The sequence below is a fragment of the Pan troglodytes genome, chromosome 6 (assembly GCF_028858775.2).
Source record: "Pan troglodytes isolate AG18354 chromosome 6, NHGRI_mPanTro3-v2.0_pri, whole genome shotgun sequence".
Classification (NCBI taxonomy): domain Eukaryota; kingdom Metazoa; phylum Chordata; class Mammalia; order Primates; family Hominidae; genus Pan; species Pan troglodytes.
The window spans coordinates 136,708,813-136,727,925 of record NC_072404.2 but is presented as its reverse complement, the minus strand read 5'-3'; the positions used below and the strand labels follow the sequence as shown (position 1 = coordinate 136,727,925).

Genomic DNA, 19,113 nt, shown 5'->3' with positions numbered 1-19,113 from the left:
CCATTGAGTCCAGGAGGACAACTTCCACATGTACCCGACATCTTCCCCAATTACTTCTTTCATACTCTACCTCAATCCCGACTGTAAATATACTAAAAACCACTGAATTTTATGCTTTAAATGAGTAAACTTCATGGTAGGTAAATTGTATCTCAATAAAACAGTTAAAAATAATACATATAAACAGTGGGAACAAACATTTGGTACTTGCTAAACAGGGTATCAGGAAGTGATGATATTAATACTATTTCTAACATAGTGTGTTGTCAAAGCCTTTTAGATAACTTCTATTTCGAGCACAATTTTTAACTCCAGAAAATGCTAGAGGTTGTTAGTGCATTTGTTTGTGTTGTTTTTTTTTTTTTATAAAAATTCATGAGTGTCTTTCCTGTGCCAGGTAATTTGTTTCTAAACTGAGAGTGCGAAGATTAAAACATAATAATGCTAAGTGAAGGAAAGCAGCCAAAAAGACCACATATTGTGTGATCTTATTTATATGAAACATCCAAGGTAGGCAAATCCATAGAAACAAAAAGCAGATTAGTGGTCACTGAAGTCTGAGGAGTGGAGGTGGGGAAAGTTGAAGAGTGACTGCTATGTTTCTTTTTGGGATGATAAAAAAGTTCTAAAGTTAGATTATCTTGATGACTGCAGAACTGTAAATATACCAAAAACTACTTGATTTTACACTTTAAATGAGTGAACTTCATGTAGGTAAATTTTATCTCAATAAAACAGTTAAAAATTTTGCATATCCACAATCAAACAAACAACTCAGTCCCTTCCGCATGGAGTTTACATTCTAGGGAGGACAAACTTAAACAAAGAGAAAATGGCTGGGTTGGGGTAAACAGGGAACGCTAAAGGAATGCAAAGAAAGAATACTTTGATCAGTGTATGAGGAATCAGAGAAAGATTCCTAGAGGAGATGGCATCTGAGCTAAGAAGTAGTGAACAGAGAAAAGAATGAGAGAGAGCAATGTTTGCTGAGCCCCTGCTCTAAATTAGAGATTGGATAGTAGAAAGATGAATGGCTCAAGGTAATCAAATAGATGACTGTAGGTAATGATACTGTGAAAATGCAGTAATGGAGGTGGACACAGAAACCATCTAAGTCAAAAAGGGGAAACGAAAATGGGTGGAGGCCAACTAGAAATTCGATTTGGAGGAAGGAAGTTATGAGCTGTAGAACTGTGATCGTGCTGGGTGTCCTCCACCCAGCGGAACCTCTGCCACAGTTTACAGGACTTAGTTATGCTGCCGCATAACTAAGGGTTATGACTTACCCCTCAGCCATACTGAGGGTCATACTGAGTCCTACTGAGGGATATGACTTACCTCTCAGACACCCATCTCAGCATTTGCCAGTGAGAAGGCCCTGTGAGATCAGAGGGCAGAGGCACGGCATGTGGCCAGAGTCCCTACTGAGAGTGATTCCCATAAGTGAACTTTACTGATCCATTTACTTTCATCAGGGTACAGTGTTGCCCTGCTCTCTTTCTTTCCCCGAGTTCTCCATAGTTTTAAAGTTTAAACTATAGTTTATCGTTCTCTCTAGTTTTGGAGCCCTCGTGACTCCACAGTCCAACATTTCCTAGTATCTTCTTATTTTGGTGATTTCTGGCAGTTGGGTTACTTGTCATCTCTTAAGAAAAGCATCTAGCAAACATCTCCCCTAACATGTCCCTCCCTGCTCCCTCACTGCCTGGCGGAGGCCTCGAAGTGCATTCCCCACATGTTCAGACGAGCACTTGGTAAAGGCATCCAGAGATATAGAACCTGTTATACTAAAGGTTTTACATACTGCTATAAATAAAAAATAAGAGGAATGTTTTAAAGGAACTAATTCGATGGATATAAGATTATTTGATACTGCTCCATTATCTATTTCATTGTGTGTGTAGGTGTGTGTGCATACATTTTATCTATACATACACACACACACACATGTATTTATACAGTATGGATGAGTTTTTATTTGAAAATAATCCAGAATTCCTGTTTTCAAGCCTTTTATTTGACACACACTCTGCCCAGACACAAACCAGGGAAGGTTTGGCTTTGACCCAACAGTTTTCACTTTCTTGTCTGCAGAGGCAGCATAACAAGTCCATGATCAGTGGTGAAGGGAAGGCATTTATTTTCACTGTATTTGATAAGCATCCCTCCCAGGGATGCTTCCATTGGAAGAGAAATCGACTTCAAGAAGCTCAGTACTTCAAAGACTTATGATGACCCCAGGAAAGAGAAAAACACCATGTAAGCCAATCACCCACTTTGTGATTGTCCATTCTTCTGGGAAATAAGAATCTGAGATGCAATGTCTGTATCAGCCTCATCTCAGAATCCATAAATAATTCACAGAAGGTATCAATTTATTTATAGGATAGGTGGCCAAGAGAGACTTCCGGCTGTTTACCAATAGCATGGCTCTGGAAACTCCATCCTATTGAAATAATTCCTGTTCTTGGCAGGAGTAACTTGAGCTAAGGGTATATCCACACCCATTTAAAAACATGCCAGTGATTTTGCATAACTAATATGAACATTGAAATGGGTATTCTATAGAGGCAAGTGTGAACAGAGATCAGGTTTTCCCCTGTGGGTATGCACATGTAGTGGAAACTGATGGACCCAAATTTGTGCCATTTGATGACTAAACTCATTCTGGGCTACAAAGGCATTGTTTCAGTTTTCTCTCCTAATATTTTTAATTCAGACCAAATTTTATCTTATAAGTAGAAGAAGTAGTTGCAAATAATTCCATGCCCTGCCAATGACATAGGCACTGATTTTTAACAAAAGGCTCGTAAACTCTTTTTATGATACTGTAAAACTGGAGAGCCCGTGCCCATTAAAACATAAGCTTCATGTTACATGTAATTAAGGCAAGAAGGAGAACATAAAAATGTAAGCTTTAAAATGTATCTTGTATTACATATTAAATGCACACAGAAAAATACTGCATAAGTTCCATTTCAAAGGCAAAGGTAAGGACAAGCAGGAATGATCACAGTAGATGAGTAAGCCCTTCAGTGAAAAAATCAATTTAGTAAAAAATGGGTTTCTATTTCAAGTTCTTGAGGATATACTATATTGATGATTAGAGCACATTTTCTATTTTTCCTGATTTTAACTCAGAAAATATCATTAGAGTCACATTCACTTGCTATTTGGTTAATCTAGGTTATAATTTTTGGTCCATTAAAGACTTAAAATTATTATTTGCTTTTTCTTTGGAAATTGGACCCTCCAATGTGATTCATACTAAGAAGCGGTTGAAGAGATGTCCAAGAGCTGTCAAAGGTAGCTAGAAGGTGCTCTTATGTATCCATCCCCAAACCCAATGGAGAAGAGCTTCCGTTGGTGTGAAGGCCTATGCTGTAGCTTCCTTTCAATCCCGCACAAACCATGATGTACCTCATGGACTATCCTCGGCTGCACTGCATTCAGTGTTGGCATTTTGCACTCTTATTTCTGTGTATTTATTGAAGAGGGACACAAGAATTCTGAACCCCAGATATCCAGCTATTAACGTAAAAAAGATCTACTGGAAACCAAACAACCTCTTATATCTAAATGGAGATTAGTGGATACGTGGTTATATTACAAGTTACAACACATGTATGTTTCATTTTAGTGTCCTTAAATTTTTCTCTAATATTCAAATTTATGATTTAATTTTAAAGGCATACCAATTATAGACCAAATAAAAATTTGAGACTGGAAAGAAAATTAAAATGTTTACCTGGATGGCATACACTGAGATTTCAATCTGCATATTTTGAACAGGTTTTATTATAAAAAAGCAAGTGGAAATACAATTGAACAAAATATATAAATCGCATACCATCATTAAACTGTGTAGCGTAGCCCCAAAAGCTACATCAAATAGCTGCATTTCACCAGCTAACCATAAAATAAGTCACTACATAGCTGAAAATCAATTGGATACATTTTGTATTTATGAAACCATGTCACTTCTGAATCCTTATGTACCAATAATCAATTGTAAATATTTTGCTTTTAAAACATATCTAAACATTTTAATGGATTTCATAGGAATTACTCTTTCATATTATACAAAGTATATTTTTTATTTTATATGATAAAATGAATCATGTGATGCTACACATAAATCACCTTAAGAAGACATCTTGGTTAGAGATATTAAATGTCTACTCATAACCTAATCTACAATGGAATATTTTTCCCAGATATATTACAAAAAGGGCTAGAAAAAAAGTCTTTGAAAAACAAAATTTTAAAAAGTCCTCTGCAGAGAATGCTACAGACTTGGGAGAAAATACCACGCAACATAAATCAAATCCAAAACTTAAGCTACCTAAATAGTATTACACTGCAGGAATCCTTTTATGGTGTTTTCTCTAAAAGTGACGGTTTTTATTTTGCCCCTACTATTAGTTGGTTTTAAGTAATTATTTTTATTTGCCTTTCAAATAGACTTACACAATTTAAATACTCTTGATAAGGTTTCACTGTAATATTTGATTATGTATCTAGTGTGTTAAAGCATAGTGATCTGACATTTAAGAGGGCCATAAAACAAATTCTTTACATTTCAGCAAGCATAAAGAAAACAAATGGAATACCATTTTAGGAGGACTGCATGGTCTATATGAATTAGAAAAAAATGAGTTCTACATCCCCCTACATCAAGTGAATGAATCATAAAAGAAATATGGAAGTTGATAATAGCAGTTACTGCAGCAATAAAAACATGATAAAAGGCTTTTTGACAGTATGAAACCTTGGAAGTTGTGCCAAATACAAAATCTTGTTTGTAGGTGCTGGCAATATCCTGTTGTTTTTAGTAGGTCTTTGGGGGTTCCCGACAAATTCTGGTTCATCCCCTTAGGCTGAAGTGATCTATTAAAATGCCTTAGTTTCCAAGAGCAATAAAAATCATTTCAACTTTAAGTACACATTAAAAAAAAACTACAGTAGCATTTGGAGAGTAATTATTCCTTGATCCACTCAAAATGGTGGAATCTGCTATGCTATCATTTTCTGCTTGAACACGTATTTTTGAAGTTATCAGTTTATATGAGCTTACTCAGTCATTTTTTGTTCATTTTAAATACATTAATAGCCACTGGTCTTTGTGAATTTGGGGGATTTTTATAAGATAAAAATTCAGATAAATTTTAGATAAAGACAATTGTTTCAGCATTTACTCACATGGAGGAACCCTTAGGAAAATACTTAATAAGATCCTAACCCTGATTAACTATCTAGGCTCTTAATCTCACTAGTATATTAGATACCCCTCCCTGCTCTGCCAAAGCATTATAGCTTTGAAATAACTCTTATTTGGTTACATAATTTTGAGCCATTTCTATATTTCTTCTTGTAATTGTTCAGCGAAAGGAAACTAAAAGGCATTTCAAATGGAGAATAGTATTAGTTTTTTTTTTTCTCCATAAGCATCATGGGAAATATTTCTATCTCAAAAATCAGTAATTTCTTCCAACACATTCTTAAGTAGGAATCACTGCTCTGTAGAGAAGACTTCTAGGCATATGGGCAAATAACAAAAGGATGATTGAATGACCCAAATGTAAACCCAACCAGCAGGCAAATGTGAGCCCTTCTTTTTCATGTCTGTGCAGGATCTTATCTGCCTACTTGGGTGGCTGGCAAATAGTACACTGTGCCTTTAAACACACACACACACGCACACACCCACCCACACACAAGATCAACAGTGATGCTTGGAAATGTTTATGCAGTTATTCTTGACTTTTAATGTTATAAATGTTTTCTTTAGTTTAGTTTGGATTGGATTCTAATAAATTCTTACCAAAATAATACATTTCCTGTAAGTTCTACACCTAAAAATATGTTAAAATGCCTACTCCCATTTTTTCCCATTGAAATTAAGAACTTGCTAAATATGTACAAACACATGTGCACACAGATACACATACACATACACATACACCTAGGTAAAATAAAATGCAGTTTCAGTTAAGGAGCAATTAAAATGATTCCTAGCATTTAAGTGTCTTATTATTATTATTTTTAAAAAGCTTGTCACTACAATACATTATCTTCATACATTTTGGTCATTGCACAGTGGGAAGTTCATCTGATCATAAACTTAAAGAATATTAGGCTTAGAAGGAACTATATAGTTAATCGTGTTTAACCATGCTATAATACTTGAATCCACATGATAATATCCCTGCCAAGTGGTCACTGTTTGCATAGATGTACATCTTCAGTAAAAAAGAAAATAAAAGATACTCTACAAACACAGACTATTACTAGTAAGACATTTATTAATGATATTATTACAATTGTTTCTAAAATCCATTATTATTTCAGCAGCGAAGAGATAAATACCAGAGTAACCTCAGTCAGATGGTAACAGTTAGGTCTAAAGAAAATTATATGAAATACTGACTGTAATACTGCTACAGAGTATACAGTATGTTAAAACATGATGGAGAGGCTGCACATATTGGTAACGTTTTATGTCATTAAAAAAATCACTGAAAACTTAAAAATGATGTTTGCATTTAAGTGTATATTAGAAAAGTTTTATTTTTAAAGTTAATTCTGTATCATTCTTCTAAAAAAATTATCATCTGTAAGATGCAGATTTGTATTGTTTATATCAAGTGATATTTGCATTTATGTAAATATAATTTAAGACAGTTAAATATAAATTCATGTTTATCTTCATATAAAAATATATATAAAAATAGAGTATTTAAAGGAGGTGGATATTCATACAAAAGAACTGATCAATCAAAATAGGTGTTTTTTTCTTGTATGGTAGTGAAATTGAGGTATTTATATATTTGGTAATTTCAGCCATGTATTGAATTAACCCTCTCAGCTTCCCACCCCACCCAAAAAAGACAAACCTCTAAAATCCATTGTAACAGTGTGATGCTATCTCACAACAAAGCATTCGTATAATAAAGAAATTCACCATTTTGAACCTAAAGAGATAGAAGAGATAGTTCTCACTACTATAATTAGGTATGTATTATATGTATGCCACAGTTTTAATTAAAATAATTTATGTCTAATCTAAATTTGGATTTGATACAGTTGCTCAGGAAAATCAAAATATAGATACTAGTAACAATACTATTTGTGGACATATGCAAATGCTTGGTGGGAAAAAGCACCTATGCACTTCAGAATGCATAGTCCTTTGCAAAATATTTACATAAAATATAATTGTAATTTTAAGTTACGTAGGGCTGTAATGGCAAACACAAGATTTAAGTAATATCATCAATGAAACATAGTACAGTAATACATGAGGAACTACATTTTGTTACTTACTTTAAAATTACATATTTCATTAATTCAGACTGCAGTTACCCATCGAAGTACACAGATAGGACAAGAGGGAATGTTTATGAAAAACACAAGAAGTGTAAAGTTGAATATATTGGTGTTTTAACTATAAAATATTTCATATCTCTCTCACAGAATCTCTTCAAATTCCCTTGTGGAACATTCCTGTTCTTTTCCTTTCAGTAATAAAATTTAAAAAGTATAGGAAGAAATGTTTTTCATAAGCATTAGATTCACAAAGCCCAAGCCATCATAAACATCACATTTTCTCCTGGTAAAGAATGAAAGCACAACCTCTACTTGCCAGTGGAATGTCATTGGTTTTTCTCCTTTTCAATATTGATGTACCTATAGATATGGTAAGACAACACGAAAGAGCATTATCCTTTTTTTCACATAATTTTAAGTGTCTATATTTCTCTTTATTATCACAATGCCATACCTGGCCCACAGTGGTTCTGGTTAATAATTATGCTTCAAGTAACGTTTTTCTAGGTATATCTTTCACTGTGAAATGGACTGGTGTTCAAGGTCACATCTTGAATTCATAAAGCTGTAAGAAGTGTTATCATTATTTAACTGTGTGTGTACTGGTGTGCATGCATGTGCTGGTGTGCACAAGTGTGTGTGGTCGATCCCAAATGTGTGCGATGTGCAGCGCTTGGCTCCTAGACCATTGTCCGGGTGACTAGCTCGTCTCCAGCTCCAGATTCAGCTCTCCTGCAGGGAGCCTACATAGTCCTTTTATTTGCACACATCCTGCTGAGAAGGATTTCAGAACAAACCTGATTTATTGGACCTCTGACATGATATGGCGATCGAAAATTTGTTACAGTGCCTTGTTGTAGTTTGCTTTGATTGCTGAAATATCTTCCCATGATATGATTTCTTGATCTTTTCATTTTAATAAAGTTATATTCTTTGGATAACTTTGATTTCACTACCTGTAAATGAAGAGCAAGAAAACTGTGAGGCAAAATCAAGAATATCCGATCCCTGCATAACTAACTGTCAAACTTGAACATGCATCTCTGCCACACAGATGTTGCTAAAAGGGCATGACTATGACTTACATAACCAGGAATGGCTGTAACTTATGTTTCAAAAAAGACCAAGGTTAAAATTCAACTTTGTCACTTTTCTTACCTCATTGCAGCTGTCTCCAATGCAACTAAGGAACAGTCTCAGATGATTTATCTTCTAGTCTTGTGTGTGTGTGTGTGTGTGTGTGTGTGTGTGTGTGTGTGTGTGTGTTTTCAGGCCAGGCACACTAACATACAGTTTGACATAGTACCACAATAGGAAAGGCACTTGTGTGCCTTTGCCAGGCCACTGATTCAAACATGGTACCCTAAACATGTCATGGCACTCTTCTATAAAATGGCAACTAAAACTATTTTCAGAGAAAAGAAAAAATTTTTTTCCATTGCAGACTTATAAGCTAACTGTTACTTTTAGTGGTTTTGTTGCTCTGGGCACTTAGTAAGTTATGGAATCTGGGGAGCTGCCTATGTACTATTAAACTAATAACTTTGTATATTTGGAGATATATATGTAGATTTAGTTTTAGACTTTTTTTTTCTTTTTTTTTTTCTTTTTTTTTTGCTTAGAAGGCTAAAGTAACTCCATCTTGGATGCTAATCTGCCATGTTGACTTCTGATTAACCCCAGTCCCAGGAAGGTCTGTAAGATTTTCAGTTTATCTATTGTTCCTTGTGTAAGAGCACACTTATGGTAAATCCTGCCCTTAGGTCAAAACAACCTTGATGTTATCATACTTCAGTCTTCCTACACATCCCTCTGAATCACCCTTTTCCAATGGCATATAAGCCCTGGGTCTGGGGTTATAATGGTGCAGGGATCCACTATTTTGTTTTGCTGCCACCTGAGACACAGACATGGCATCTGTTTGTAAGTCCCTTTTAAATGTTTCTTTCTAAGAAAACGGATTTGTTGGCCTCTTCCTTCAGCCTCTCAGCTTCCTGAACTTTTGGGGTAGGTGTGCATAGATCTTCCCACCACAGAGAACAGCGGTTTTAAGAAGCATCATTCATAAGTTATAAAAGGGTACATAACAAAAAGTTTATTTCCTATTTCTGTTCCTCACCCCAAGCTACTAAATTTCCTCCCCAAATATATGGTTCATTTCTTGTGATTTCATTCATGGTTACTTTATGAATATATATATACAGACACATCCAAACAAAGAGGCTACATTTGTAGTCTACTTGTACATTTTACAAACGTTGTCCTAGTGAAATCATATAATTATCAGCTTTAATTACTGAGTTAATCAAACTCAGGTTGTTAGCACTAGAGAGCAAAAGGAGGACCGAGAGAGATTGGGGGAAAGGTTGGGAAGTAGAAAAAGAGAGGAAGGGAAGGAGAAAAAGTACTGGTAAGGATGTTTTGGGTGTCTTTATAAATGAATAACAAATGGGGGGCTGGCAAGATTGCCAAATAGGAACAGCTCCAGTCTGCAGCTCACAGCGAGAACAAGGCAGAAGGCAGGTGATTTCTGCATTTCCAACTGAGGTACCTGGTCCATCTCACTGGGACTGGTTAGACAGTGGGTGCAGCCCATGGAGGGCAAGCAGAAGCAGGGTGAGGCGTTGCCTCACCAAGGAAGCACAAGGGGTTGGGGAACTCCCTCCCCTAGCCAAGGGAAGGCATTAGAGACTGTGCCATGAGGGATGGTGCTATCCAGCCCAGATACTACGCTTTTACCCCAGTCTTCACAACCCGCAGACCAGGAGATTCCCTTGGGTGCTGACGCCACCAGGGCCCTGGGTTTCAAGCACAAAATGGGGCAGCCATTTGGGCAGACACTGAGCTAGCTGCAGGAGGTTTTTTTTTCATACCCCAGTGGTGCCTGGAACACCAGCAAGACAGAACTGTTCACTCCCTTGGAAATGGGGCTGAAGCCAGAGAGCTGAGTGGTCTTGCTCAATGGATCCCACCCCATGGAGTCCAACAAGCTAAGATCCACTGACTTGAAATTCTCACTGCCAACACTGCAGTCTGAAGTCGACCTGGGATACTCGAGCTTGGTGGGGGTAGGGGTGTCTACCATTACTGAGGCTTGAGTAGGCAGTTTTCCCCTCACAGTGTAAATAAAACCGCTGGGAATTTCGAACTGGATGCAGAACCCACCACAGTGCCAGTCTGCTTCTCTAGATTCCTCCTCTCTGGGCGGGGCATCTCTGAAAGAAAGGCAGCAGCCCTAGTCAGGGGCTTATAGATAAAACTCTCATCTCCCTGGGACAGAGCACCTGGGGGAAGGGGCAGCTGTGGGTGCAGCTTCAGCAGACTTAAACGTTCCTGCTTGCTGGCTCTGAAGAGAGCAGAGGATCTCCCAGCACAGCACTAGAGCTCTGCTAAGGGACAGACTGCCTCCTAAAGTGGGTTCCTGACCCCCGTGCCTCGTGACTGGGAGATATTTTCCAGCAGGGGTCGACAGACACCTCATATAGGAGAGCTCTGGCTGGCATCTGGCAGGTGCCCCTCTGGGATGAAGCTTCCAGAGGAATGAGCAGGCAGCAATCTTTGCTGTTCTGCAGCCTCTGGTGGTGATACTCAGGCAAACAGGGCCTGGGGTGGACCTCCCGCAAACTCCAGCAGACTTGCAGAAGAGCGGCCTGACTGTTAGAAGGAAAACTAACAAACAGAAAGCAATAGCATCAACATCAACGAAAAGGACACCCACATAAAAACCCCATCCGAAGGTCACCAACATCAAAGACCAAAGGTAGGTAAATCCACGAAGATGAGGAAAAGCCTCATCATCTGAAAATTCCAAAAACCAGAATGCCTCTTCTCCTCCAAACGATCACAACTCCTCGCCAGCAAGGGAACAAAACTGGATGGAGAATCAGTTTGACAAATTGACAGAAGTAGGCTTCAGAAGGTGGGTAAAGACAAACTCCTCCAAGCTAAAGGAGCATGTTCTAACCGAATGCAAAGAAGTTAAGAACCTTGATAAAAGGTTACAGGAACTGCTAACTAAAATAACGAGTTTAGAGTAGAACATAAATGACCCGATGGAGCTGAAAAACACAGCACGAGAACTTCATGAAGCATACACAGGTATCAATTACCGAATCAATCAAGCGGAAGAAAGCATATCAGAGATTGAAGATCAACTTAATGAAATAAAGCACGAAGACAGGATTAGAGAAAAAAGAATGAAAAGAAAAGAAAAGGAACGAACAAAGCCTCCAAGAAATATGGGACTATGTGAAAAGACCAAGCCTACGTTTGATTGGTGTACCTGAAAGTGATGGGGAGAATGGAACCAACTTGGAAAACACTCTCCAGGATATTATCCAGGAGAACTTCCCCAACCTAGCAAGGCAGGCCAACATTCAAATTCAAGAAAGACAGAGAACACCACAGAGATACTCTTCAAGAAGAGCAACCCCAAGACACATAATCGTCAGATATACCAAGGTTGAAATGAAGGAAAAAATGCAGCCAGAGAGAAAGGTCAGGTTTCCCACAAAGGGAAGCATCAGGCTAACAGTGGATCTCTCTGCAGAAGCCCTGCAAGCCAGAAGAGAGTGGGGACAATATTCAATATTCTTAAAGAAAACCAGAATTTCATAGCCAAACTAAGCTTTATAAGTGAAGGAGAAATAAAATCCTTTACAGACAAGCAAATGCCGAGGGATTTTGTCACCACCAGGCCTGACTTACAAGAGCTCCTGAAAGAAGCGCTAAATATGGAAAGGAAAAACCAGTACCAGGCACTGCAAAAACATAACAAAATGTAAAGAACATCGACACTATGAAGAAACTGCATCAACTAATGGGCACAATAACTAGCTAGCATCATAATGACAGGATCAAATTCACACATAACAATATTAACCTTAAGTGTAAATGGACTAAATGCCCCCAATTAAAAGGCACAGACTGGCAAATTGGATAGTCAAGACCCATTGGTGTGCTGTATTCAGAAGACCCATCTCACATGCAAAGACCCACATAGGCTCAAAATAAAGGGATGCAGGAATATTTACCAAGCAAATGGAAAGAAAAAAAAACACACCAGGAGTTGCAATCCTAGTCTCTGATAAAACAGACTTTAAGCTAACAAAGATCAAAAGAGATAAAGAAAGAAGGGCATTACATAATGGTAAAGGGATCAATGCAACAGGAAAAGCTAACTATCCCAAATATATATGCACCCTATACAGGAGCACGCAGATTCATAAAGCAAGTTCTTAGAGACCTGCAAAGAGACTTAATTCCCACACAATAATAGTGGGAGACTTTAACACCCCACTATCAATATTAGACACCTCAACGAGACAGAAAATTAACGAGGATATTCAGGACTTGAACTCTGCTCTGGACCATGCGGACCTAATAGACATCCACAGAACTCTCCACCCAAAATCAGCAGAATATACATTCTTCTCATCACCACATAGCACTTATACATAGCACTTATTCTAAAATTGACCACATAATTGGAAATAAAACACTCCTCAGCAAATGCAAAAGAACAGAAATCATAACGAACAGTCTCTCAGACCACAGTGCAATCAAATTAGAACTCAGGATTAAGAAACTAACTCAAAATCGTACAACTACGTGGAAACTGAACAACCTGCTCCTCAATGACTCCTGGGTAAATAATGAAATTAAGGCAGAAATAAATAAGTTCTTTGAAACCAATGGGAACAAAGACACAACATGCCAGAATCTCTAGGTCACAGCTAAAGCAGTGTTTAGACGGAAATGTATAGCACTAAATGCCCACATGAGAAAGCAGGAAAGATCTAAAATTGACACCCTAATGTCACAATTAAAAGAACTAGAGAAGCAAGAGCGAACAAATTTAAAAGCCAGCAGAAGACAAGAAATAACTAAGATCAGAGCAGAACTGAAGGAGATAGAGACACGAAAAACCCTTCAAAAAATCAGTGAATCCAGGAGGTGGTTTTTTGAAAAGATTAACAAAATAGATAGATAGACTTCTAGCCAGACTAATAAAAAAGAAAAGAGAGAAGAATCAAATAGACACAATAAAAAATGATAAAGGGGATATCACCACTGATCCCACAGAAATACAAACTACCATCAGAGAATACTATAAACACCTCTACACAAATAAACTAGAAAATCTAGAAGAAATGGATAAATTCCTGGACACATACACCCTCCCAAGACGAAACCAGGAAGAAGTCGAATAGACTGATAACAAGGTCTGAAACTGAGGCGGTAATTAATAGCCTACCAACAACAACAACAACAACAACAAAAAAAAACCCAGGACCAGATGGATTCACAGCCGAATTCTACCAGAGGTACAAAGAAGAGCTGGTACCATTCCTTCTGAAACTATTGCAAACAATAGAAAAAGAGGGACCCCTCCCTAACTCATTTTGTGAGGCCAGCATCATCCTGATATCAAAACCTGGCAGAGACACACACACACACAAAAGAAAATTTCAGGCCAGTATCACTGATGAGCATTGATGTGAAAATACTCAATAAAATACTGGCAAACCAAATACAGTAGCACATTAAAAAGCTTATCCACTACGATCAAGTCGGCTTCATCCTTGGGATGCAAGGTGGGTTCAACATATGCAAATCAATAAATGTACTCCATCACATAAACAGAACCAATGACAGAAACCACATGATTATCTCAATAGATGCAGAAAAGGCCTTCAATAAAATTCAACACCCCTTCATGCTAAAAACACTGAATAAACTAGGCATTGATGGAATGTATATGAAAATAATAAGAGCTATTTATGACAAACCCACAGCCAGTATCATACTGAATGGGCAAAAGCTAGAAGCATTCACTTTGAAAACCAGCACAAGACAAAGATGCCCTCTCTCACTGCTCTTATTCAACATAGTATTGGAAGTTCTGGCCAGGGCAATCAGGCAAGAGAAAGAAATAAAGCGTATTCAGATAGGAAGAGAGGAAGTCAAATTGTCTCTGTTTGCTGATGACATGAGTGTATATTTAGAAAACTCCATCATCTCAGCCCAAAAACTCCTCGAGCTGATAAGCAACTTCAGCAAAATCTCAGGATACAAAATCAATGTGCAAAAATCACAAGCATTCCTATACACCAATTATAGACAAACAGAGTGCTAAATCATGAGTGAACTCCCATTCACAATTGCTACAAAGAGAATAAAATACTTAGGAATCCAACTTACAAGGGATGTGAAGAACCTCTTCAAGGAGAACTACAAACCACTGCCCAAGGAAATAAGAGAGGACACAAACAAATGGAAAAACATTCCATGCTCATGGATAGGAAGAATCAATATTGTGAAAATGGCCATATTGCCCAAAGTAATTTATAGATTCAATGCTATTCCCATCAAGGAACCATTGACTTTCTTCACAGAATTAGAAAAAACTACTTTAAATTTCATATAAAACCAAAAGGAGCCCGTATAACAAAGACAATCCTAAGCAAAAAGAACAAAGCTGGAGGCATCACACTACCTGACTCCAAACCATACTACAAGGCTACAGTAACCAAAACAGCATGGTACTGGTACCAAAACAGATACATAGACCAATGGAACAGAGGAGAGGCCTCAGAAATAACACCACACATCTACAACCATCTGATCTTTGACAAACCTGACAAAAACAAGCAATGGGGAAAGGATTCCCTATTTCATAAATAGTGTTGGGAAAACTGGCTAGCCATATGCAGAAAACTGAAACTGGACCCCTTCCTTACACCTTATACAAGAATTAACTCAAGATAGATTAAAGATTTAAACATAAGACCTAAAACCATAAAAACCCTAGAAGAAAACCTAGGCAATACCATTCAGGACATAGGCATGGGCAAAGACTTCATTAATAAAACACCAAAAGCAATGGCACCAAACGCCAAAATTGACAAATGGGATCTAATTAAACTAAAGAGCTTCTGCACAGCCAAAGAAACTATCATCAGAGTGAACAGGCAACCTACAGAATGGGAGTAAATTTTTGCAATCTATCCATCTAACAAAGGGCTAAATCCAGAATCTACAAGGAACTTAAACAAATTTACAAGAACAAAACAACCCCATCAAAAAGTGGGTGAAGGATATGAGCAGCCACTTCTCAAAAGAAGATATTTATGTGGCCAATAAACATATGAATAAAAGCTCATCATCACTGGTCATTAGAGAAATTCAAATGAAAACCACAATGAGATACCATCTCATGCCAGTTAGAATGGCGATCATTAAAAAGTCAGGAAACAACAGATGCTGGAGAGGATGTGGAGATACAGGAACGCTTTTACACTGTTGGTGGGAGTGTAAATTATTTCAACCATTGTGGAAGACAGTGTGGTGATTCCTCAAGGATCTAGAACTAGAAATACCATTTGACCTAGCAATCCCATTACTGGGTATATACCCAAAGATTATAAATCATTCTACTAAAAAGACACATGCACACATATGTTTATTGCACCACTATTCACAATAGCAAAGACTTGGGACCAACCAAAATGCCCATCAATGTTAGACTGGATGAGGAATATGTGGCACATATACACCATGGAGTACTATGCAGCCACAAAAAAGAATGAGTTTCATGTGCTTTGCAGTGACATGGATGAAGCTGGCAACCATCATTCTCAGCAAACTAACACAGGAACAGAAAACCAAACACCGCATGGTCTCACTCGTAAGTGGGAGTTGAATGATGAGAACATATGGGCACAGGGAGGGGAACAACACACACTGGGGCCTGTCAGGAGTTCGGGGGAAAGGAGAAGAATAGCATTAGGAGAAATACCTAATGTAGATGACGGGTTGATGGGTGCAGCAAACCACCATGACACATGTATACCTATGTAACAAACTTGCAAGTTCTGCATATGTATCCCAGAACTTAAAGTATAATAAAAATAAATAAAATAATAAAAGAATAACAAATTATGAATTTCATCATTTTAATGCAATTATAAAATACTTTTTCTGTCACTATTTGGACATATAAACTATTATCAATGACTAATGAAAGTAATTCTAGCTTACACAATTTTTTAAAAATTGTTTTGAGTTCTACATAACAATTTAGGTACATATTTTTTCATCTCATATAAGGTAGTGCAATGAAAACAGTTCCATATAAACAAAATTGAGTATTTTTTAAAAAATCACATGGTATCTATTTGGAAGAGAAGTAGTTTCAGTTACATTGCAAATGAGCTTGAACCATTTCTGAAAAGTTATTTGAATAGGAAATCTGTAAAGATCTATACCAAAATGTTAACAATAGTGACCTTTTGGTAGAGGAATTATAGGACATTTTTAATGTATTCTTGTAACTTTTGGCTTGATTTTTTTCTTTAATATAATACAATGAATGTGCATTATTATGTAATGATAAAAATTTTGAAACTATTCACATTTGAAGAAAAAAATGAAACAATAATATGTTTTAAAACCAGTTATACTCTGGTAACCCCAAAGAAATGTTTTCCTGTAGCTATGGAAGGTTTGGCTTTGCTTGATCTGGCCCTCAGATCAGGTAACTCTTAAGAAATCCATTGAAATCAGGAGGTTGTAGTGAGGAATCCCTGTGGATTGTAGTTTAGAGCTCAGTTTGTGGTTAACCACTGATTAATAGTCTAGGTCCCAGGGTCAAAATTTTCTACTGTGTACAGCTCTTTCCACCCTTATTTGGTTATATGGCAACTCTAAATATGATAGACAGGAGAGGTGCATCAATGTTTTCCTGAAAGTTTTGTCAGTTTTAGAGGAGGTTTGTACTCAACAGCAAGATTAGTGAGCAGTCTTCAGGAAGTTTATTTAAGAAAACATTTAAGCATAAATATAACATTCGACCTTGAAATAATATTATTCCAGTGTTCTGAAGCCAAAATAAGGTTAATTTTGTTTATATGATTTTATCTAGAGTTCTGGCTTTTGCAAGTGCCTGATGGTCTGCATACCAATTACATGCAAAATAGAAAAGGGTCTATCCCACTGAAAAAGGTTATAGTTCTTTAAACATTACTTTAATATTTGTGTGATTTTAGGGTTGAATTTAAAGTTGCATTACAACCATTGGATAATGCTGGTGTAGATGCTTACAACAATCTTAAATGTGATTCATAAATGGGATATACAAAAATATAGATCTCCAGTGTAACTGCTGAAGCGTACGGCTTCCATTTGGGAGTAGTTGTCAGTATTTTGACAGATCTCAATGGAAGGTTGATAACCTATTTCTATTTTTAGAGATCACTAAATTGACGTCTGAGAAAGGAAATCAGGATGATGGGGTTACTTGTAGCTTCTGAGGACCAGGCTAATGACTTTTATAGGGTCAGTGCTCCCATATGTTCTTCAAAATGGAACCCTTCATGCCCAGGCCAGTGGCTGGCCCAACACACTTAATTCACTTGGTTTCCCTTGGAAACTATTTTGTAGAAAATAATCAAAGATGATGTTTCCTAATCCCTTTGTTAAGTCATTATCATCCTGATACTATAAAGAATTAGTTCAATTTTGATTTGTCAAAATATAGATGTAAAAATTCCTTTGCCGTTGTGAATTGAATCCAGGAGCATTAAAAACATCTGGTAGTATTATACGCTGTTCCACTAGCCCACACAATTTATTTCAGGAATGCAAAATGTTTCAATATTATGAAACATTTCATTATAGAAAATTACCAAACAATTATATGTAACTGTATGATTGTTTACCCTGAAAATCCAAGGAATATACTGAAAAATAATTAGATATTATAAAGTTAACATTTGAAAATTGTAAAGCTTTTCTGCAGTCTGTACATAATTAGTAAGAAATACATTAGAGAAAAGATCCCATTACAATACTGAAACAACTTCACTAAATTCAACAATGATATTTAGGATGCAGGTGAAAAATATATCAAAAGTTTAATGAGTCATTAAAAAGCACATGAACAAATGCAGACATAGCATGTCAAATCTTCCCGAGTTAATTAAAATGCTATTCCAATTGTAATCACAGAAGAATTTGGGGGAAAACAGGGGAAAACATGAAAAAGAAATTCTAAAATACATCTTAAATGTAGGAAAAAAGACCATTTGAAAGGAAAAAAAGTGATGAGAGAAGACTTTCAATACCAGGTATTCATTAGTCACTATGAATAGAGTCTACAATCATGACTGATTATGATTTGAATCTGCCATCAGGGAACTGAAGGAGTGCTAGTGGTTACAAACTTGGTGCTTCTTCTTTGATTTCTGATGTCTTCCCTGGCTGTTACACCTCTCAGTTGTTCCTTTGGAAACCTCTTTTCCATGGTAAACAGTCTCTTAGAGAGTCACCATCATCACTGAAGGTTTCCTTGGCGTCATTGCCAAAATTAAAATGTTGCTTCTCCAGGAAGACACCATAACCCTCTCGTGTGTGAGTGTGTGAGTGTGTGTGTGTGTGTGTGTCTGTGTCTGTGTGTGTGTGGCAGGAGGTTGGGGGTATAAAAGGGTGGCACTGATGGTGGTGCTACTTGTCCTACCATGGTTCATGATCTTTAAATCCCAGGTGATATGGTTAGGTTTTCTGTCCCCACTCAAATCTCATCTTGAATTGTAATCTCCATAATCTCCACGTGTCAAGGGAGAGACCAGGTAGAGGTAATTGAATCGGGGAGGTGGTTTCCTCCATGCTGTTTTTATAACAGTGAGTGAGTTCTCATGGGATTTAATAATTTCATAAGGGGCTCTTCCTCCTTCACTTGGCACTTCTCCTTCCTGCCACCTTGTGAAGAAGGTGCCTGCTTCC

At 37.1% G+C, this 19,113-nt stretch overlaps 1 protein-coding gene across 5 annotated transcripts in view; it reads right to left on the bottom strand.

Moving 5' to 3' along the window:
* Nucleotides 1-3,780: 3,780 nt before the first annotated feature.
* CPED1 (cadherin like and PC-esterase domain containing 1) overlaps nucleotides 3,781-19,113 on the bottom strand; it is a 315,315-nt gene continuing 299,982 nt past the window's right edge. For 4 of the 5 annotated variants that reach the window (XM_016945383.4, XM_063815551.1, XM_016945384.3 and 1 more), the window contains one exon: nucleotides 3,781-8,285. In XM_016945383.4, coding sequence (XP_016800872.2) covers nucleotides 8,073-8,285 — 213 coding nt within the window. In that variant the 3' untranslated portion in view covers nucleotides 3,781-8,072. The remainder of the gene's footprint in view (nucleotides 8,286-19,113) is intronic. The other variant, XR_010158959.1, reaches the window with a different exon arrangement.